This window comes from Nansenia antarctica, assembly GCF_963989245.1.
Source record: "Nansenia antarctica genome assembly, chromosome: 1".
NCBI classification, from domain to species: Eukaryota; Metazoa; Chordata; class Actinopteri; order Argentiniformes; family Microstomatidae; genus Nansenia; species Nansenia antarctica.
Genome location: NC_137674.1, coordinates 108,602,858 through 108,625,357, shown reverse-complemented (window position 1 = coordinate 108,625,357; position 22,500 = coordinate 108,602,858). Strand labels below are relative to the sequence as shown.

At 46.2% G+C, this 22,500-nt stretch overlaps 1 protein-coding gene across 1 annotated transcript in view; it reads left to right on the top strand.

Moving 5' to 3' along the window:
* The window catches only part of nr5a2 (nuclear receptor subfamily 5, group A, member 2), a 28,719-nt gene that overhangs the window by 3,328 nt on the left and 2,891 nt on the right, over positions 1–22,500 (top strand). The window contains exons 3-7 of the mRNA XM_080529674.1: positions 399–521; positions 3,808–3,926; positions 7,502–7,643; positions 18,323–19,137; positions 19,866–20,004. Of these exons, the coding sequence (XP_080385800.1) occupies positions 399–521; positions 3,808–3,926; positions 7,502–7,643; positions 18,323–19,137; positions 19,866–20,004 (1,338 nt within the window). The remainder of the gene's footprint in view (positions 1–398; positions 522–3,807; positions 3,927–7,501; positions 7,644–18,322; positions 19,138–19,865; positions 20,005–22,500) is intronic.

The following is a 22,500-nucleotide window of genomic DNA, read 5'->3' as shown; positions in this document are numbered from 1 at the left end:
TCATCTTTTTTAAAAATCCGGTTAATTCCTCCTCCTCGTTGTGTTCGTGTGTGTTTAGATTTATTATTTTTTTCATCATTGAGAGAAACAAGACAAGACTGTATTGCGAGAGAACATCGGCGCGCTATTACGCGTCTGGCTCCCCTAACTTCGCGGCGTGAGACCCCATGTTCATATTTTAGGGCAATTCCGTTATTCCACTTTTACGCAATATCGCACTTTTGTGCAAAAATGAACTTGTTCTAAAGGCTACCGCCCGGGTATGTAGCCGTTCGATTCCGAGTCAAAGCCGAGAGCGCCCGCACGACTTGAGAGCCCCACCGTACGAGTGCGCCTGATTTGGGACAAGACCGTTATTCTGCTGTGAGAGCCTGTGGTGTCCCCCCTCTCCCGTCCAGGTCCAGGTGGTGGCCCCCCGGACGGAGCTGGGTCTCCTGTCATGCTGCCCAAATTCGAGGCTGAATCTCTGGGACTCACTCGATCGCATGGGGAACAAGGGCACGTGCCAAGAAATATGCAAGGTAAGATATTGGGGGCCCCGATTGTGTGTTAAGATATTACATGTTATTGAACTGTCGATTTCACTACTAGACACTATAGACTCGTGGGTGATATCACATCGGTGCAGGGAGAGAGGATCATGCGGGCCATGCATGCGTGCGTAAACCAAACAGGGTTTATTTGGGGGGTCAGAAACTCAATAAGTCCAAGTGCTTTACAGTGTATACTTTGATAATATAGGGTGGTTCGTATACATTTGCTGGCCGATGTTGTGCCAGGGGTTTAGAAGATAGAGTGTTGAGGGTTTAGAAGATAGAGTGCTGAGGGTTCAGAAGATAGAATGTTGAGGGTTCAGAAGATAGAATGTTGAGGGTTCAGAAGAGAGAATGTTGAGGGTTTAGAAGAGAGAATGTTGAGGGTTCAGAAGAGAGAATGTTGAGGGTTTAGAATGTAGAATGTTGAGGGCTTAGAAGGTAGAATGTTGAGAGTTTAGAAGGTAGAATGTTGAGGGTTTAGAAGGTAGAATGTTGAGGTTCAGAATGTAGAATGTTGAGGGTTTAGAAGGTAGAATGTTGAGGGGTCAGAAGGTAGAATGTTGAGGTTTAGAAGAGAGAATGTTGAGGGTCAGAAGGTAGAATGTTGAGTATTCAGAAGGTAGAATGTTGAGGTGGTTGAGGTAGCTTGACTGTCTTGGGGACGGAGAGAGAAACTGTCTTCGACAGAGAAACGTCGCTTTCATTTAGGCTACTTTATCCCCAAAAAGTCCCTGCATTACTGTCCATGTATTTACTGTCCACGCACGCAGTACTGTGTCGTGCGCTTAATTTGCAGAAGATTAAGTGTTTCACTCTGTCATATAGTATTATTAGCTTTTATTCGTTATGGTTTTTACTTTTGACATATTTAGAAATTACAGACATACTCAAAGTCATCAGATAGGTAAACCATCCTAAATCTCCCACGTTTGTGTTTTAATGTTCTCGGTCTCAGCTCTACAAATAATTGTCTATATTTGACAAACTCTAGGATATATTGAAGTCTTGGTTTTATTAGTATAATTCTAGAAGCGTTATCCATGATCCTGTATTATTTTGTCAAAGGCTGTAGGTTATTTTGTCACTATTACATGTCGGTTGGAAGTTGAGTGTAGATGTGATCATTGAATAAAAACAAGAAATGACCTCAAAGATGCACAGAGTGAAATTTAGACCAAGTCTGCTTCAAGAATATTGAATAAAATAATTTAGTTCTCACCAAAAATTGATAATAATTGACTATTGATAAATATCCAGTTTTGGGGGTTATTATATTGCGGACCTTTTTAATAGGCTATTTGACTGGTTGATTATGCTATGAATTAGGATAGGGTTTATAGCCTGCAGCGCTTTGGCTTTTTACCTAAAAGACCGCTTATTAATGTCGGCTATAGGCCTATCAGAAAGTTTCAAAGTTTGATATGGAAATAACAAAACGGTTATGGGGTAGATGTTGGGATTGCAACACAGTGAAATAACCTCATGACCTAATCCCAAACCTCCCCCTAATTCCTCTAATTGTACATCTTAATTCCAGGCCGATATCAGAAGACATGTTGACGTGGTTATTTTCAAAATATCAGATTCTGCTCAACTAAACCTTAAAGATTTAAATTAGTAGCCTAACCTAACACAACTCTTATCTTATCGGCGATGTTGCACACGCGGGTTCCTCGATGGCCTACATACCAATAATATTTCGGGGTTTAAAACGTCTGTTAGATTGATCAAAACTTCTACTTAAACGCTGTAGTTATGCTGGTGGGCAGCCTGGTCTCACACGGCAGACGTGAGACCAGGTTGCGATAGCTCAGGTGGAAACTGCGGTAAACTCCAAGGATATCTGATCGGTTTATTTTTTCCCAGGCCTCATTTCTACCCATCAAAACAAATATAAAAGCCTCGGAAAGTTGATGTTCGTTGATAAAATACATAGATATAAATATGTATTATAAACGAGCAATAAACCAACTTTTTTGCCAACTACAAATTTCGAAGAACAATTTCCGTTGGCTAATTAAACTCATCATCATCATTTTATTATACCGTGAAAAAGTACAAGTGAGTAGAAATATACTCTATAAGGTTATAGGACTTATAGGAGTTAATATGACTTGTTGCATTTCTTTGAACTTAGGCCAAAATATTCTGCGCTGATAAACTCGGGAATACGGGATCAAAAGGTCATTACAGGAAAGAAAATAACTGTTCAGTTTATATAAATATAGCCTAATATATATATATATATGGTATATATTATATACCAGATATATATAACAGATACAGACAGATAAACAGATAAATACATTTGAGTTGCATTATTCTGGATCTCAATTTTCGATCTGTGTCCGGAAATAATTCCTTCAGTTTCCCTCTGTTCTCCTCGTTTTATTAGAACAATAAACACGTGTGTAACCGTTGTAAATGTCAGCTCAGCTGTTTGCGTTACTGTCGGATAGGCCGCTTATCAAGGCAACTCTCTCCCCCGGCGTTCATGCCTGTGAAATATGCTAAACAGGTGCGTAAACCTACACATGGCTGTCATTTAAAACATGTTATATTGTATACAGTAATGTATATATGTATATATAGAGAGAGTGAGTGTGTATGTGTACAGTAAAGTGCATAAGAGAAGCAGTTGTGTTAGGTGACTCAGTGAGGGAATCTGTTAGATATATTTTAGTCCGTTTTTTTCCTTTCTCTTTCGCCTGTAGAGAGAGAGGTTACACGGTGTCTTGATTTGACTGTGGGCGGTAACATTTTCTCCTCGAATCCTTAACTCTAATATCTCACTATTTCCCTGATGAATTCACGACTTAAAATCATGAATATTTATGAAGCTGGGGTTTCATACACTTGCCCTGTGTCTGCCACTGCCGAGCATAAGGCTGTGCAGCAACATAGAAATAAACGGTTATTTTGTCTTTCAGCTCCTCTCCAAAAAAAACACTATTCCCCATAATAGTTTTGTGTTTTAAAGCCTCAAAACTTCACAAGCCCTATAACCAATTGTTTTTCAGAACATAAACTTTACGGTTTAGGGATGTCAATGAATTGTAAAGAAAAAGAAAAAAAAAGAAAGAAAAAAATATTGCATATTGAGGGCAGGTCTTTTAATATCCTAGATCCTACAGTCTTCTTCTCTGTGTGCTCATGTGTGTGTGTGTGTGTGTGTGTGTGTGTGTGTGTGTGTGTGTGTGTGTGTGTGTGTATGTGTCTGTGTGTGTGTGTGTGTGTGTGTGTGTGTGTGTGTATGTGTCTGTGTTTGCAGCCGCCCAGTATAAAATGATGGACTACTCCTATGACGAAGATCTGGACGAGATGTGTCCTGTGTGTGGAGACAAGGTTTCGGGCTACCATTATGGACTCCTCACCTGTGAAAGCTGCAAGGTTGGTTTTCACATTTCCCCCTCTCCTCCTTTTTATTCCACCACCTCCATGGGAGCCTCCATGGGTTGTGTTGTGTCCACTGCAGTGGGCCATTCCCTGTCCAATAATGCACTGGAGCTGTAAGCAACAACTTCTATCCGTTTCCCTAATAAGGTTGTCAATAGTTAAGCTAAATCTCTTGTGAAATTGTGAAATCATTGAATGTGAGGCCCGAGCCGTCGCATTTATGCCGGCTACGTATTTTCTTGCCTATGTGGACATTATTCAAAACAGATGTTATAGATTTTATCTGATGTTCTGACCTTGAAACGCTACACATTTTGCTTTGAGGATACTTTCAATGGCATCGGCGCGCTCCTTTGTGACTCTTGTGCAGAGGGGATGCGAAGTCGATTCACACTCTGACTATAGATCCCACTAATTATGTTGTGTGTCAAAGCTTCTCTAGCAGACTGTTTTTCGTTACTGTGCAAATGGCTGTAAGATTATGTCCCAACGTGTTGACTTCCAACGTGTATATCTTCCATAGAGTGTATAGATGGTTCTGGAATGGGTTTTTTCGCTCCAGCTAAATCTAAATCGTCCTGTATTTGGGTGTATGGTGGCTGTGTTGTAAATAGGACCTCGTCCTTGTCAGGAACAGATTAGAGGTGTCTGTCTGTGTGCTGTGTAGTTACTTTAATAACGGAAGCTGGGAGGTTTTTATTTGTGCCGGACCGGAAAAATGGCAGAAAAAAAAATAATTTAGTTGTTTTTGTTCAGTTTAGCCCTCTGCTGTGGGTCGTAGATGGGTGGTATCAGAGCTCAGTGTCGGAACACACACACACACACACACACACACACACACACACACACACACACACACTAACACAGTGTTACTACATACCGGAGTACTGCATTAGTCTGCATCTATCCTGAACACACACACACACTCACACGCAAAGACACATGCAAACACTAGCTACCACACAGACAGACACAGCAACACAGTGTAAAACCATATTGAACCTGCACACGGACATGGACTCACAGACTCACACACACACACACACACACACACACACACACACACACACACAGAGAGAGAAGTCCACATTAGACCACACTGTACCCGTTTAACAACAACAACATCCGCCCTGCCACAGAGCTCTGCTGGTGATGTCCCCGCCGCAGATGCTGGGGGCTAAATGTGTTTGTAATTCCACCTCTGAAATACACTGAGTTCACAGATACAGGTACACACACACACACACACACACACACACACACACACACACACACACACACACACACATCACGCACATACACAATTAAGAATATTGTGATAGTAAATATTGTTCAAGAAATCTGTATCATGAGTAAAGATAATATCTATCTATATATCTATCTATATATGTATATGTATATATATATATATATATATATATATATATATATATATATATATATATATATACATAGATAGATATATAGATATTATCTTTACACATGTAGATATATACAGACATACTGTACAGATACACCACTAAACTGTACTGGGCACGCAGATGAGAAGCGTAAAGATAATATCTATATATCTATCTATGTGTATGTATATATATATATATATATATATATATATATTCATATATATTCATATGCACAGACATACTGTACAGAGACACCACTAAACTGTACTGGGCACGCAGATGAGAAGATACAGTAGATCTTGCTGACTGAAACTAGAAGTCTTGAGGTTTTACGCATCGTTGGACGGCTGGTATCCACACTATGGTTTGGTGTCTGTATTTATAGAGTATGCTGTATCCTAAATGGAAAATAACTGGGGTAGAAAAAATGAAAAAAATGAGAAAAAAAAACGTTTCATTGACACAAGTTTGCCTTTTTAGAAGTCAGTATAAGGCCGAAACCCTAACGTGGTTATTTTTTAATGTGCAAGTGGGACTGATTCAGGCGATGCAGATTGTGAAACTGTGTGTTTGAAATTTGGTGAGATATTGACAGCTGTGTTTTTAAATGGGCTAAGGCTTAGGGAGCCTCCCTCAGGTGGGTGTCTGGACTACCAGCCCTGCTATGCCCTGCTGTACTACTGAATACATTTTGACGTGTGCAGGTAGAATCTTTTTGTAATCCCGGAACTGTAAATTATGGATATAATTTATTGGATTTTCTTACTTCTATGCTCATATTTTTTAATAATTAAGTTGAGAGATGGAAGAGATTTTACAAGTAAATTCTGAAGCCTTTATGGGGTATGCCGTAGTAAGAGTGAATACTGATGTTGGGTTTTTATGGGAGAGATATTATTGCTGAAATTGCAACGTGTTGCCTCATGAAAACGCTGTTTCGATCTGGAAGTTGTTTATAATGCTGCAATGGCACCGTATGTTTATAAGTTAAATGGTAATAATGGAGAAAAGGAAAACAGTGTTCTGCAGTTTTCACCACATCGAATTCACAATACTATCAACAGAACCATTCGCCAGAGGAGCAGACCCACATCCTTGCCGCTCCGACTGCTAAATACTTTGGTATATTGACCACATTGGAAAAAAAAGTGTAGAAAGAATATTTCATGATGTGTTGGTGTTATTTTACACTTTATTCAAGGTGTGTTCTGTCTTCACCTATCACCTTTAACACACGGCAGAAGGATTTAACCAGCAACATCTACTAACGTATATTATAAACTACACACTGCAGTGGTCTTGTCTTGACAACATTCCTACTGTTTATATATTGTGTGTGTGTGTGTGTGTGTGCATTTGTTTGAATGTGTCTTTGTGCATCATTGACTTCATGTTCCATGTCTTCATGTTGGTGAGAACACACACACACACACACACACACACACACACATACACACATACAATTTACAATTTACACATACGTACACACATACACACACATACCTACACACATACACACACACACACACACACACACACACATACACACATACATACACACAAACATTTTAAATGCTTTATTTATGTCCACATATATGTACAATATCTAAAGGACAAATACTATCAGTGCATTTTGACATTATGAAAACAGTCATAATACACACACATACACACACACATACCTACACACACACACACACACACACACACACACACACACACACACACACGCACACATACACACACACACACATACACACATACACACATACATACACACACATACACACACACACACACACACACACACATACACACATACACACACACATACACACACATACACACACACACGCACACACACACACACACATATGCACATACACACACATAATACACACACACATACATCTGGATGTTTCTCTGGGCCTCCTTCTATTACTGACGACTAACACAACGTCGACATCCATCTGTCAGCGTAGGCTTGTGTTTGTGTTTACCTCTTTGTGCGTGCGTGCGTGTGTGTGTGTGTGCGTGTGTGTGTGTGTGTGTGCGTGCGTCTCTCTGTGCGTCTGCGTGAGCGCGTCTCTGTGTCTGTGTGAATAGCGCCGTTCCAAACACAGGGGGTCATACGTGCTGACATGTTCATTCCCTCTCTCCCCACAGGGCTTCTTCAAGCGCACCGTCCAGAACAACAAGCGCTACACGTGTATAGAGAACCAGAGCTGTCAGATCGACAAGACGCAGAGGAAACGCTGCCCCTACTGCCGCTTCCAGAAGTGTCTCACCGTGGGGATGAAACTAGAAGGTAAGAACGCCTCCTATCATTAATACACTCCTCCTATCATTAATACACTCCTCCTATCATTAATACACTCCTCCTATCATCAATACAAGCCTTCTAGTATCAGTGTATCATTAATACAACCCTCCTAGTATTAATACAACACTCCCAGTATTAATACAACACTCCTAGTATTAATACACTCTTCCTAGTATTAATACAACCCTCCTAGTAGTAATACAGCACTCCTAATATCAGTGTATCATTAATACTACCCTCCTAGTATCAGTGTATCATTAATACAACACTCCTAGTATCAGTGTTTGTGTAACAGTTGTACTATCATTAATACTATCCTCCTAGTATCAGTGTACGTGTAATAGTACTACTTTTGTTTTATATAGTTGGCCGACTACAGTAGGACTAGTAAGTGTGCACCAGAATATGAGGTCATGACAGTGACGATGGTCCAACGAATGTAATATTTTGAGGCCTTCCTGGCTTCCACCCAGAGACCTGCCTCTGTTAGAACAAAACCTCTGTTAGAACAAAGCCTCGTCCTAGTTCAAGTTTCAGCTTTATTGTTACGTCACATTACACAAGTGGAAGAGAGTCCAATTCTTAAACTCACAGCCACTTTACTACTGAACTATCTATTATCACTAGTGGCACCACTAGTGTATCCTGTCTTACCTGTACTATTGTCACCTTTATCTTGTATTATACATATTATTTTCAGTCATTTATGTCCTGTACTGCTGTCGCTTATTTTTTATCTTGAATTATGCTTTAATTATTATTGCCTTATTATCAGTACTCAAGTGGTAAAAGAAAATCAGGGGGGATGGTGGATGTTATCATATGGGGACAATGTTAGCATCCCCACAGCGTCAGTGACTTCAGTGTCAGTGACTTGGTAAAAATGTCATTGCATGTGTGCGTGCCCCCTCGCCCACAGTATTTTACTCAATATGCGCAAAACTAAATGTTGAAATAGCAGTAATACCTCCTTCATTGATAAAAAATGACATGGATGGAAAGGGGGGATGGCAGTTTTAGAAGGGGGGTGATTTTGACCGTTTTTTATTTCAGGCCTCATCCCCCCTCAACTCGCGCGCTGCTTATTATGTTTTATGCTGCAATGCAATGTCAGGAACCGAAGCTTAAGGTTCAGGTAGTCTGTATACATGGGATGTGTTAAGGTTTAGGTAGTCTGTATACATGGGGTGTGCTTGTTAAGGTTTAGGTAGTCTGTATACATGGGATGTGTTAAGGTTAGGTAGTCTGTATACATGGGGTGTGCTTGTTAAGGTTTAGGTAGTCTGTATACATGGGATGTGTTAAGGTTAGGTAGTCTGTATACATGGGGTGTGCTTGTTAAGGTTTAGGTAGTCTGTATACATGGGATGTGTTAAGGTTAGGTAGTCTGTATACATGGGGTGTGCTTGTTAAGGTTTAGGTAGTCTGTATACATGGGGTGTGCTTGTTAAGGTTTAGGTAGTCTGTATACATGGGGTGTGTTAAGGTTTAGGTAGTCTGTATACATGGGGTGTGCTTGTTAAGGTTTAGGTAGTCTGTATACATGGGGTGTGTTAAGGTTAGGTAGTCTGTATACATGGGGTGTGCTTGTTAAGGTTCAGGTAGTCTGTATACATGGGGTGTGTTAAGGTTAGGTAGTCTGTATACATGGGGTGTGCTTGTTAAGGTTAGGTAGTCTGTATACATGGGGTGTGTTAAGGTTAGGTAGTCTGTATACATGGGGTGTGCTTGTTAAGGTTTAGGTAGTCTGTATACATGGGGTGTGTTAAGGTTAGGTAGTCTGTATACATGGGGTGTGTTAAGGTTAGGTAGTCTGTATACATGGGGTGTGTTAAGGTTAGGTAGTCTGTATACATGGGGTGTGTTAAGGTTAGGTAGTCTGTATACATGAGATGTGTTAAGGTTCAGGTAGTCTGTATACATGGGGTGTGCTTGTTAAGGTTAGGTAGTGTGTATACATGGGGTGTGCTTATTAAGGTTTAGGTAGTCTGTATACATGGGGTGTGTTAAGGTTTAGGTAGTCTGTATACATGGGGTGTGTTAAGGTTAGGTAGTCTGTATACATGGGGTGTGCTTGTTAAGGTTAGGTAGTCTGTATACATGGGGTGTGCTTGTTAAGGTTAGGTAGTCTGTATACATGGGGTGTGCTTGTTAAGGTTTAGGTAGTCTGTATACATGGGGCGTGCTTGTTAAGGTTTAGGTAGTCTGTATACATGGGATGTGTTTGTTAAGGTTAGGTAGTGTGTATACATGGGGCGTGCTTGTTAAGGTTTAGGTAGTCTGTATACATGGGGCGTGCTTGTTAAGGTTTAGGTAGTCTGTATACATGGGGCGTGCTTGTTAAGGTTAGGTAGTCTGTATACATGGGGTGTGCTTGTTAAGATTTAGGTAGTCTGTATACATGGGGTGTGTTAAGGTTTAGGTAGTCTGTATACATGGGGTGTGCTTGTTAAGGTTAGGTAGTCTGTATACATGGGGTGTGCTTGTTAAGGTTAGGTAGTCTGTATACATGGGGTGTGTTAAGGTTAGGTAGTCTGTATACATGGGGTGTGCTTGTTAAGGTTAGGTAGTCTGTATACATGGGGTGTGTTAAGGTTAGGTAGTCTGTATACATGGGATGTGTTAAGGTTAGGTAGTCTGTATACATGGGATGTGCTTGGGGATGATAGTCAGTTGTCTACAGTGGGCCTGTTTATGAGCCTGGGGAAGTAGCTGCTGGTTAGCCTCCTAACTGGTATCTCAAGGAAAACAGGTGACCAAACCCACCAACTGAAATAGAACACCAAAATTAGAATAACAAATAAGAAACTACGATTTTATTATGATATCTCCGGGCGAAAACATTCTCGTCACACTGTGACGCAGCATTTGAACTGGTATTAATAACTCTATAAATGTGTGTTGGTCACACACACACACGTCGACACACTGTTTTCTTGAAGTCATTTAAACATTTACTGAACGTGAGAAAATGAGAGAACCGATGAGTCCGTCTTCATACCAAACCCTTCGTGACCACCACCACCACCACCACCAAAGCCCTTTTTTTTCTTTTTTTCTTCTATCTATTCTTTTTTTCCTTTTTTCAAGACAGCATATCTTTGTGGAGTCCTCTCCCCTTAGCCCTCAGGAGTGCTGTATTAATTACTATTAATTGTGAACGGCCGCAGGGCAAACTTTCCCAGGCCTGTCATTGTACAGCTTTACTGCTGCTTGATTTGTTTTGGTCGGCGAGCGGTTGTGTGGATGCGCCCTGCAGCGGTCTGTCTGCTGCGCTGGGGCCGGGGGGGCCGGGGGGGGGGGGGGGGGGGGGAGGAGGGTTGGAGGGTGGAGGGTGGAGGGTGGAGGGGTGGAGAGGTTGAGGGTGGAGGGTGCAGGGTGATGGGGTGTAGTATAGGGGAGTGTAGCATGGAGGGGTGGAGGGTGGAGGGGTGCAGTGTATGGGGGTGTAGCATGGAGGGGTGTAGCGTAGGGGTGCAGCGAAGAGGGGTGGGGGGTGTTGCGTAGGGTGGAGGGGTGCAGGGTAGGGGGGTGTAGCGTGGAGCCCTCACACAGCCCTGTGAAGACTTTGCACGGTGCTGGAACCATGGATCTCTCTCTCTCTCTCCCACGTAGCGTTTCAGTAAACACATAAATATATTCATATACTAACCAAAAAGGTGTTTAACTCCAGGCTAGAGCCGAGCGCGGCCAGCCGACATTCGCCTTGTTTCGTTTGTGTGTAGTTTTCTTTTTATTTATTTTTTATTTCTTCTTCTTTCTTTTTTTTTTTGGAAGGAAAAACGTGTAGCCTACAATGGCATTGTTTCCAGTTTCGTTAGGGCAAACAGTTATTTTTGGGGGGGGGTTGTTTTCGCCTCTCTCTCTCTCTCTCTCTCTCTCTCTCGTATCCTCCAATGGCCTTTACGTCCTTGTCGGTTGATAAGGCCGTAGCACGGTAGCGTAGCATGGTAGCGTAGCACGGTAGCGTAGCGCTGTAACTAACAGGGTTTAGACTGGGCCGTGAATAGGGCTTCATATCAGCCTGTCTGACACAGAGGATATTCTGACATGTCTGTCCTGAGAGAAGCAGCAGCCATGTTATCTGGGTTGATAAAGGTTCGGTGACGCCCTATCTCCCTCCCGGAGGAAGAGCGGGCTCACGTGTTATCCAGATATCCTTTTGTTGTTGTATTTACGCCGGTGATAATATCCTCTGACCTAATGTACAGCCAGAGTCTTATGATATGATTTCAAATTCACACGATTCCTGTTGTTGTTGTGTGAGATTGTGTGAAAGGACAGCAAAGATATGTTCCTCTCCCTTCCCTTCTAGAGGATGGACACAGGCCTGACAGTACCGTACATGCCTTGACGTGTAATAGTTACACTATTCCAACACCCTGCCAACACCCTGCCAACATTTAAACAGTCCCTCAAAACCCACCTCTTCAAGCTCGCCTTCAACAGTTAATCCTCTCCCCCTCCCCTTGCCATGTGTCCCCAGCACTACCTTAATTAGCCCCCCATACTTTCTTTTATTGATTTGTTTTGTTTCCTTTTATTATTACTACTCGATCCTTTCCGTTTGTAAAGCGTCTTTGAGTGTCTAGAAAAGCGCTATATAAGTCTAATGTATTATTATTATTATTATTATTGTTGGTAGTATTCACATGTACAATCTGATCTAATATCCAATCTAATTCCGATCAACCCTCATCGTAAGTGTATGAACTTAGCACACACACCTTACGTGTTCTAGCATATTATAGGCATGTATGTTGCCTTATAAGGCCTTAATAATATAAGGCCTTAATATTATATCTCTCTATACAACATGTATGTTTAACTGACAGAAAATGGCTAACAATACCGTAGCTCAGGATCAATGATGAAATGATATAAAACATTATAATGCAGTCGTCCCTGCTTACAGCAAGTCTTACGATGCATCACAGATGCATTTATTCATGTTGGACGCTACCTGCGGGCTTCCAGTAAAGTGATACCAATAGTTGATTCTTCCTTCTGTTGCAGCAAGCTATGATTATTGACAACAAAACAATCTCCCAGGTGGTAAGCTAGTAGTAGTGTAAGAGTGTAGCAACATATTTGTTCCAGGTATTAATGGATCTCTCTCTCCTCTCTCCTCTCTCTCCTCTCTCTCCTCTCTCTCTCTCCTCTTTGCTCTCTCTTCTCTCTCTCCTCTCTCTTCTCTCTCCCCTTTCCTCTCTCTCTCCCCTCTCCTCTCCCCCCTCTCTCCTCTCTCTCTCCTCTCTCTCCTCTCTCACCTCTCCCCTCCTCTCTCTCCTCTCCTCTCTTCTCTCCTCTCTCCCCTCCCTCTCCTCTCTCTCTCCTCTCTTCTCTCTCCCCTCCTCTGCTCCCTCTCCTCTCTCTCCTCACTCTCCTCTCTCCCCTCTCCCCTCTCCTCTCTCCTCTCTCTCCCCTCTCCTCTCCCCTCTCCTCTCTCCCTCTCCTCTCCTCTCTCTCCTCTCTCTCTCCCCTCCTCTCTCCTCTCTCCTCTCTCTCCTCTCTCTCCCCTCTCCTCTCCGCGGCCTGTCTGCTGTGTGGCTGTGTCTACCAGGCTGCGGGTGTCCTCCTGTCCCATTACTTATGCATAGGTATCATAGGTATTCATGTGTGTGCGTGGGGGTAATGCGCATCCGGAGTAGGGAGCGGAGCCAGACATGACAAACAGGGTGTCAGAGCCAGGCCAGGGGAACCATTCATATGCTGCCATCCGCTACGGATCCCCACCTCACGGCCGCTTAATATTCCTGTATATTAAACACTCATAAATCAGCAGACATAAGCAGGGGCCTTTGTGTCGCGGCAGTGTGTGTGTGTGTGTGTGTGTGGGGGGGGGGGGGGTGTGCGTGTGGTGGTGTGTGTTCAGTTGGGAACAGAGGAACTTCGGGGAAGGTTTTGTCACGCTTGTGGTGCTTGATACCTCAGGCTACGACTGCGGCCTTAAACTAACGACCCCCCCAGCCTGGGGTCAGAGGTGAGAGGTCAACCAGCCCTACACCCCAGCCCTACACCCCAGCCCTACACCCTAGCCCTACACCCCAGCCCTACACCCTATCCCTACACCCCCAGCCCTACACCCTATCCCTACACCCCCAGCCCTACACCCCAGCCCTACACCCCAGCCCTACACCCCCAGCCCTACACCCTATCCCTACACCCCCAGCCCTACACCCCAGCCCTACACCCCCAGCCCTACACCCCAGCCCTACACCCCAGCCCTACACCCCAGCCCTACACCCCCAGCCCTACACCCCAGCCCTACACCCCAGCCCTACACCCCAAACCTACACCCCCACTATACCCCATACCTACACTCCAAACCTACACTCCAAACCTACACCCCACCCCTACACCCCCAGCCCTACACCCCAGCCCTACACCCACAGCCCCATTTCCAGCCGAGTTTAATCTGTATAACATGCATGTAAATATCCTTGTTTAATTAGAAGCATGGAAGGGGGGTGGGGGGAGATTCCAAAAAAGAAACTGCTATCAAAAAAGCAGAGTATTCCTGATTCGCGGCCCAGGTTGAAGCCTAATTGTGTTTTCCCAGAAGGGTGGACTGTTAGTTTTCAGCTCATTAATTACGCTGTTCTCAGTCATTAATAGTTAACGTGGCAGCAGTGATGTATAATGGATACACACGGACGCTCTTTGTGATCATTTTTTAAGTAACATCCCATGTTAATCATATCAAGGTGCTCAGAGGTGAATGTGTGTGTGTGTGTGAGGGGAGGGGGGTTCAGAGGTGTGTGTGTGTGTGTGTGTGTGTGAGGAGGGGGGTTCAGTGGTGTGTGTGTGTGTGTGTGTGAGGAGGGGGGTTCAGAGGTGTGTGTGGGGTTCATTGTGTGTGGGGCGGTTCAGGGGTGAGTGTGTGAGTGTGTGTGTGCGTGTGTGGGGGGGTTCAGAGATGTGAGTGTGTGTGGGGGGGGGGGGGGGGGCGGGGGTGGCGGGCGGGGGGGTCAGTGTGTGTGGGGGGGGCGGGCGGAGGGGTCAGTGTGTGTGGGGGGGGAGGGGGTGAATGTGTGGGGGGGCTGTTTTAGGTGGCAGTGTCTGTGGACCTCTGGGCTTAGATCAACACCACTGTGTGTGATGCATGTGTGTGTGTATCTGTCTGTCTGTCTGTGTGTGTGTGTGTGTGTGTGTGTGTGTGTGTGCACAGGTGTGTGTGCGTGCGTCCGTGTGTCTGTCTGTGTGTGTGTGTGTTTGTGTGTGTGTGTGTGTGTCTGTCTGTGTGTGTGTGTGCAGGTGTGTGTGTCTGTCTGGATGTGTGTGTGTGTGTGTGTGTGTGTCTGTCTGTCTGTCTGTCTGTCTGTCTGTCTGTCTGTGTGTGCGTGCATGTGTGTGTGTGTGCGTGTGTGTGTGGTTGGGGGACCCTCCAGACACCCCCCCCCCCACACTGGGCAGGTCAGCCCCTCTGGAGGAGAGCTCAAATAATTAAGCATGAATAATTAAGAGAGACCCCCCCCTCCCCACAGGAGCCCCCCCCCCCTCCCTACAGGAGCCAGCCTCCCCATGGCACAGATCACACACACGGTCCTCCGTCGCACCGAGAGCTGTGTGTGTGTGTGTGTGTGTGTGTGTGTGTGTCTCATTAGGCCCAGCGCCGGGACACGTCTTCGCTACAGGAGTCTGTTGGTTTTAACATCTATTGGGATTATTACAGAACATGGCTGACAATTTTTTTGTCTTGTTCGTTATAATGCTCAAGTTTCAGATATTTATTTTTTTTGAATGATTGTTTATGACTTACTAGCTTTTTTTTCTACTGTTTTTTTGTAGTCCACTAAATCTAGGACTACAATTCCCTTGATGTCTAGCCAGTGCCACTAGGTGAAATATTTGACCCAGGTGTTGTGCATTGGCTAAATCAAGTGATGTGGTTTGAACTCTTTACACCACTGCATTCACTTGTCACTGCTTTATGTCTATGACCGAAAGCTCGTAATAAACGTTTTTGTGCACAGTGTTTGAGTGAGCGGATGCTGTTATTTTGCACTTTATTGGTACTCTTCAGTTCCAGCACCTCAGCAAAGTCTGATCACAGATGAGCGGTGGTATTTTCACTGTTATGAATGACTTTCTAGCGTAAAAAAAGATTTTGGGGTGTGAGGTTAACAATAGTTCATTATCTGACCACGGTTGGCAGGAGAAGGACTTTTAGACAGAGCGATTATGTGACACGGTCTGGTGAAGGGGGGGAAACAAGTCGGCAACCAATCTAAATGTTCAGACTTTTATTTTGAAACACGGAAGAGAATCACAACACAAACTCGCTCGTCGAGCCAAAATACTGCAACAATGCAATGGATTGGGTGAGTAATCCCCCACTGCTACCTAGTTAACTATATAACACTACTTTACATTGTTAGCAGGCTCACAACATTAAATCGGTTGTTCCGACTTCACCAGACCGTGTCACATAGTGTGTTGTTCTACTATCAGTGTTAAACCAATTGTAAAAAAAAAAAACTGTTCCAGGTTAATGAGTAACCAGGATCTACTAGCTATCTGTCAACAGAATAACTACAGAAATTCTTCTTTTGGTCATAAATGTGAAACACCTACTTTATTATCTTGGTCGGAAACATTCATGAGTTATTCAATGACTCAGTCATTGGTGATAGCTGTTTCCTTAAGGGTCGTATTTCCTTAAGGGCTTACATTAAGGGCCGGTTTCACACACAAGGCTTAAGCCGAGTCCTGGACTAAATCACACTTTCAGTGTGAAACCTCCATTGAAGAGGCTTTTTAGTCTAGGGTTAGGGTTAAGACTCGTCTGTGAAACCGGCACAATGTTCTATATCAAGGCCGTAAGCAACCTTAGACCTCCTACCGTAAAACAGCTTATCAATGCTCTGACTGACCTAAACCTCAACCCACTAACTAACTAACTCTCTCCTCTTCTCTCTTGTCTCCTCTCTTCTCTCTTCTCTTCTCTTCTCTTTTGTCTTCTCTCCTCTCTTCTCTTCTCTCCTCTCCTCTCTTCTCTCTTCTCTCTTCTCTCTTCTCTTCTCTCCTCTCCTCTCTTCTCTTCTCTCCTCTCTTCTCTCCTCTCCTCTCTTCTCTCTTCTCTCTTCTCTCTTCTCTCCTCTCCTCTCTTCTCTTCTCTCTTCTCTCCTCTCCTCTCTTTTCTTCTCTTCTCTCTTCTCTTCTCTCCTCTCTTCTCTTCTCTTCTCTCTTCTCTCCTCTCCTCTCTTTTCTTCTCTTCTCTCTTCTCTTCTCTCCTCTCTTCTCTTCTCTCCTCTCTTCTCTCTTCTCTTCTCTTCTCTCCTCTCCTCTCTTCTCTTCTCTCTTCTCTCCTCTCCTCTCTTTTCTTCTCTCCTCTCTTCTCTTCTCTCCTCTCTTCTCTCTTCTCTTCTCTCCTCTCTTCTCTCTTCTCTTCTCTCCTCTCCTCTCTTCTCTTCTCTTCTCTCCTCTCTTCTCTTCTCCCATGTCTCCTCTCTCTCTCCTCCCCTGTCTTCTCTCTTCTCTCTTCTCTCTTCTCTCTCCTCTCCTTCTCTCCTCTCCTCTCTTCTCTCCTCTCCTCTCCTCTCTTCTCTTCTCTTCTCTCTTCTCTCTTCTCTCCTCTCTTCTCTTCTCTCCTCCCCTGTCTTCTCTCTTCTCTCTTCTCTTCTCTCTTCTCTTCTCTCCTCTCTTCTCTTCTCTTCTCTCCTCTCCTCTCTCTTCTCTCCTCTCTTCTCTTCTCTTCTCTTCTCTTCTCTTCTCTCCTCTCTTCTCTTCTCCCATGTCTCCTCTCTCTCTCCTCCCCTGTCTTCTCTCTTCTCTCTTCTCTCTCCTCTTCTCTCTTCTCTCTTCTCCTCTCTCTCTTCTCTCTTCTCTCTCCTCTTCTCTCTCCTCTCTCCTCTTCTCTTCTCTCTTCTCTCTCCTCTTCTCTCTCCTCTTCTCTCTTCTCTCTTCTCCTCTCTCTCTTCTCTCTTCTCTCTCCTCTTCTCTCTCCTCTCTCCTCTTCTCTTCTCTCCTCTCTCCTCTCCTCTCTTCTCTCTTCTGTCTTCTCTTCTCTCTTCTCTCCTCTCCTCTCTCTCTTCTCTCTCCTCTCTTCTCTCCTCTTCTCTCTTCTCTCTTCTCTCCTCTCTTGTCTCCTCTCTCTTCTCTCTTGTCTCTCCTCTCTCTCCTCTCTCCTCTCTCTCTTCTCCTCTCTCTCTTCTCCTCTCTCCTCTCCTCTTCTCTCCTCTCTCCTCTCTTTTCTCCTCTCTCTTCTCTCTTGTCTCTCCTCTTCTCTTCTCTCCTCTCTCCTCTCCTCTCTTCTCTCTTCTGTCTTCTCTTCTTTCTTCTCTCCTCTCTCCTCTCCTCTCCTCTCTCTCTCTCCTCTCCTCTCTCTCTCTCTCTCTCTCTCCTCTCTCCTCTCCTCTCCTCTCTCTCTCCTCTCTCTCCTCTCTCTCTCTTCTCTCTCCTCTCCTCTCTTCTCTCTCTTCTCCTCTCTTCTCTCTCCTCTCCTCTCTTCTCTCCCCTCTCTTCTCTCCTCTCTCTTCTCTCTTCTCTTCTCTTCTCTCCTCTCTTCTCCCCTCTTCTCTCTTCTCTCTTCTCTCCTCTCTTGTCTCCTCTCTCTTCTCTCTTGTCTCTCCTCTCTCTCTTGTCTCTCCTCTCTCCTCTTCTCTCCTCTCTCCTCTGTTCTCTCTCTCTCCTCTCTCTCTTCTCTTTCTCTCCTCCTCTAGCGGTGAGGGCGGACCGGATGCGCGGCGGCCGCAACAAGTTCGGCCCCATGTACAAGCGCGACCGCGCCCTGAAGCAACAGAAGAAGGCGCTGATCCGCGCCAGCGGCCTGAAGATCGAGGCCATGACCCAGGTGATGCAGGCCGTCCCCACCGACCTCACCATCTCCTCCGCCCTCCAGAACATCCACTCGGCCGCCTCCAAGGGCCTCCCGCTGGGCTCCCACCTCCACCACGCCACCGCCCACCACCACCACCACCACCACCACCACGGCGTGGGCTCCCACGCCGCCCTCCCCCCCACAGACTACGACCGCAGCCCCTTCGTCACCTCCCCCATCTCCATGGCGATGCCGCCGCACGCGGGAGGCGGGGTCGGGGGGGTGGGAGGGCTCCACGCGGGGTACCAGGCGGCCGCGGCGGCGGTGGCGTACGGACACTTCCAGAGCCGCACGATCAAGTCCGAGTACCCGGACCCGTACACTAGCTCCCCGGAGTCCATCATGGGCGGGGGCGGAGGAGGGGGGGGAGGGGGCGGGGGAGGGGGTGGCGGGGGAGGGGGCGTGTACCCGTATATGGACGCCTACCAGTCGGGCTCGCCGCCCACCTTCCCGCACCTGATCGTGGAGCTGCTGAAGTGCGAGCCGGACGAGCCCCAGGTGCAGGCCAAGATCCTGGCCTACCTGCAGCAGGAGCAGGCCAGCCGGGGGAAACACGAGAAGCTCAACACCTTCGGCCTGATGTGCAAGATGGCCGACCAGACGCTGTTCTCCATCGTGGAGTGGGCGCGCAGCAGCGTGTTCTTCCGCGAGCTCAAGGTACGTCGTCGCGTTGTGAGGTTGCGGGTTTTGGTTGTTGGTTGTTGTACACACGCACACATGCATATGCATGCAGGTACACACACACACACGTACCACTAGGTACGTTGGTTGTGTTGTGTGGTGGTTGTACACACACAGGCACACACACACACACACAAGCACGTGTGCGTACAAGCACATGTGTGCACACACAAATACGCACACACACACACACGCGCACACACGCAAACACACATGCACACACACACTCACACACAAACACACACATACACACACACACACACGCACACACTGTATCCTTCAGAGAGGCGGAGGTATGCAGTATTCACCACAGTGCTTCTGTCTTCCTCCTGTCTGCGTGAGCGTGTGAAACACACACTTTGCGGTTGCTTAATGAACGACGGACGACAGTTAATAAAACAAGATACGGCCGGTCAGCCAATTACAACGCTTACAAAGTTAATCACACCTGTTGCGTCGGTAACGTCATTCAAATCGTAACGCCTCAGCTCCAGGTATTATTTAATCATCGGTGTCTAACCGTGTCTGTGTGACCCCGTCGTTTTGTCTGAATGTTAAATGTTTCAGCGCATTGTTGTTATCTGTAACTGACAGTTTACCCCCCTAGCCCTGACCTCCGCGTCAGCCCTCCTCATCCTTTATCTCCCGCTCTCTTTAATCTTTCTCTTTTATGTACTTGCTCGACACTAATGTAATGTGTACAGGGGGGCGGGGGGGGGGCTGGGGAGAAGGAGAAAAGGGGAGAAGCGGAGAAGCCCCCCCCTGCGCGCTCTCCGCTCTCTAGCAAGCCGGGGCCGTCTATCTCGCTGCCTGATCAAAATTCAGTAGCCAGCATATTAACTGGTGTGTGTGTGTCTATGTGTGTGTGTGTGTGTGACACGTTTTGGGTATTCGTTGTGAAAACTTGGACGGCGTGTGCTCGGGGCTCTCTGCAGGATCATACGGGATCCTGCCCTTGGATGTTATCTGGATTGAATACGTCTCTTCTCTCGGCACAACATCCCTCAGATCTGCGTCTGAGGCACTTGTCTGAATATACTTCAGGCCTATACTCGTTCAGGGCAGGGATTATAAGCTAATAAATATATTTCGGGGGGTTGTATACTTTTTGGGGGTCACGAAATGAAAATATCGAAATTTTATCCAGTTAAGTTTCACAGCACCACTATCCAATCAGATTAGCCCGACCGAGAAGTGGTACACTAATTGAAAGTATTCGGATTTCATCGACGTTTTCATTCGCCGAGCCGGTGAGAACACCGAACAGTGTTTTTCAGTGAGGATACAGGAGACATTATTTTCCCCTGACCCCGTTTCCAGCCAAAGTAAAGTTCAGTTGACACCACACACCCCCCACACCCCCGCACCCCCCCCCCCCGCCCGCCCACCGGACTCAACGGTTTCTAAGCCAATCACTGACAGCTGCCCAACCCAAACAAAAACCCAACGGTTACAGTAGACAGTAAGAGTAGAGGGTCCAAACGAGCTGTTTAAAAAAAAAAACTGATAATTCCTTCTCCTATTCCCTGGGAAGGACAGAGGGAATGTTTCCAGTGTGTGTTCTGCTCCGCTCCCAGCTTTGTTTGTTCAGTATCAAGGTTAATACGTGGAGCAACATGAAAGGAAATTGTTTCGATGAGTCTGTCTTGTCTTGTCTGTGTCTGTGTGTCTGTCTGTCTGTCTGTCTGTCTGTCTGTCTGTGTGCTTCACCTGTTTTTCTTTTCTCTCTCCGCCCCATCCGTCCGTCCGTCCCTCCGTCCGTCTGTCCCTCTGTCCCTTTTATCTGTTTCCCTCCGTAGCCGACGGCTCGACTGCATATGCATGTGCCAGGTCCCCCCACTCCGGGCCCCCCGATGTAGGAGAGGGAGGGGAGGGAGGGGGGGGGGGGGGGGGGGGCAGAGGGGGGGGAATAAAATAAAACAACTGAAATATTAAACACAGAGCAATTATGGGCGCAGGCAGGGGCGGGGTGGGGTTGAGAGCCCTCCAAACACACATGTTGACATTTAGCCAATGCGGCGAATCCAACCCCTTTGACATTTCCCTCTGTACTTCAGAGAGAGAGAGAGTGTGAGAGTGTGAGTGTGAAGAGTGTGAGTGCGGGGTGTGGTTGTTCGCTAGCTGGCTAGCTAATGTTGTTTTGCCCATTAACTCTGAATGATCATTGTGTGCCGCCGAGCGTCCCCCCGTCCCCCCCGTCCCCCCTGTCCCCCTGTCCCCCCGTCCCCCCCCGTCCCCCCCGTCCCTCCCTCCGCAGCTCCAACAGCTCCGATCTAATTTAATTATCCAGAGCCACTTGTCCGTGTCACTCCAGATCCGCCTCACAATGAGACGTCGTTATGTTGGCTAATGACTGGCCGCTATTAGCCAGGCTTAGCTGTAATGGAGCCTGGCTGTCTGACAAAGGTGCGGAATGACCCGGGTTAGTGTGTGTGTGTGTGTGTGTGTGTGTGTGTGTAGGGGGGGGGGGTTAATGTGTGTGCGTGTGTGTGTGTGTGTATGTTGGGGGGGGAGGGGGTTAATGTCTACGTGTGTGTGGGGGTGTGTGGGGGGGGAGGTTAATGTGTGCATGTGTGTGTGTGTGTGTGTGTGTGGGGGGGGGGGTAATTCCTGCACCCGTGCGACTGATTCCTCCCCCCCTCCCACACACACACACACACACACACACACACTCACACCCTGTTGAAGTAGGACAGGGCAGGACAACGTCCTGTACCCCAGTATAAACCAAGGGGGGGGGCAAACACAGGAGTGTAACCCCACGGAATTGAACGAATAATTAGGGTGTTTTTTTTTCACACACAGCGCCTACCTACCTTCTCTTAAAGCGTAGACTGAAGCACAGGAGGGGGGGGGGTTGAAAAATGATGTGCTAGCAAACACCACTGACAGCTTTCCTCACAGACCACCCCCTAACCCCCCCTCCCCCCTCCCACCCCTCCTCCTCCGTGTTGCTAATTAGTAGCTACTCGTACAGCTATTGCTAAGCAGCGAGCTTAGCGTCGGTGATGTGAGAGAAAGGCCTGCGTAAGCCTTCCCCCCCCCCCCCTCCTGCGTAAGCCCTAACTGTTTCAACAAGCGGTCGGCAAATTGGAGCGCAAAGGCTCGAGCGGACACACAAGGGGCTTTCTGGGGGGGGGGGGGGTGTTGCCCAATCATTCTCTCCGCCTCCACCCCCCCGCCTATAACCCTATTGTTACCGTACATCCAACATTATCTGACTGTCTTTTGTCTTCTTTTTTTTTTTACGCTTTAACGATTTGTCATCATGCTAAGACGTCCAGTACGTTCTAGATCTATTTTAGAACAATGTGGAGGTTGATGATGATGATGATGTGT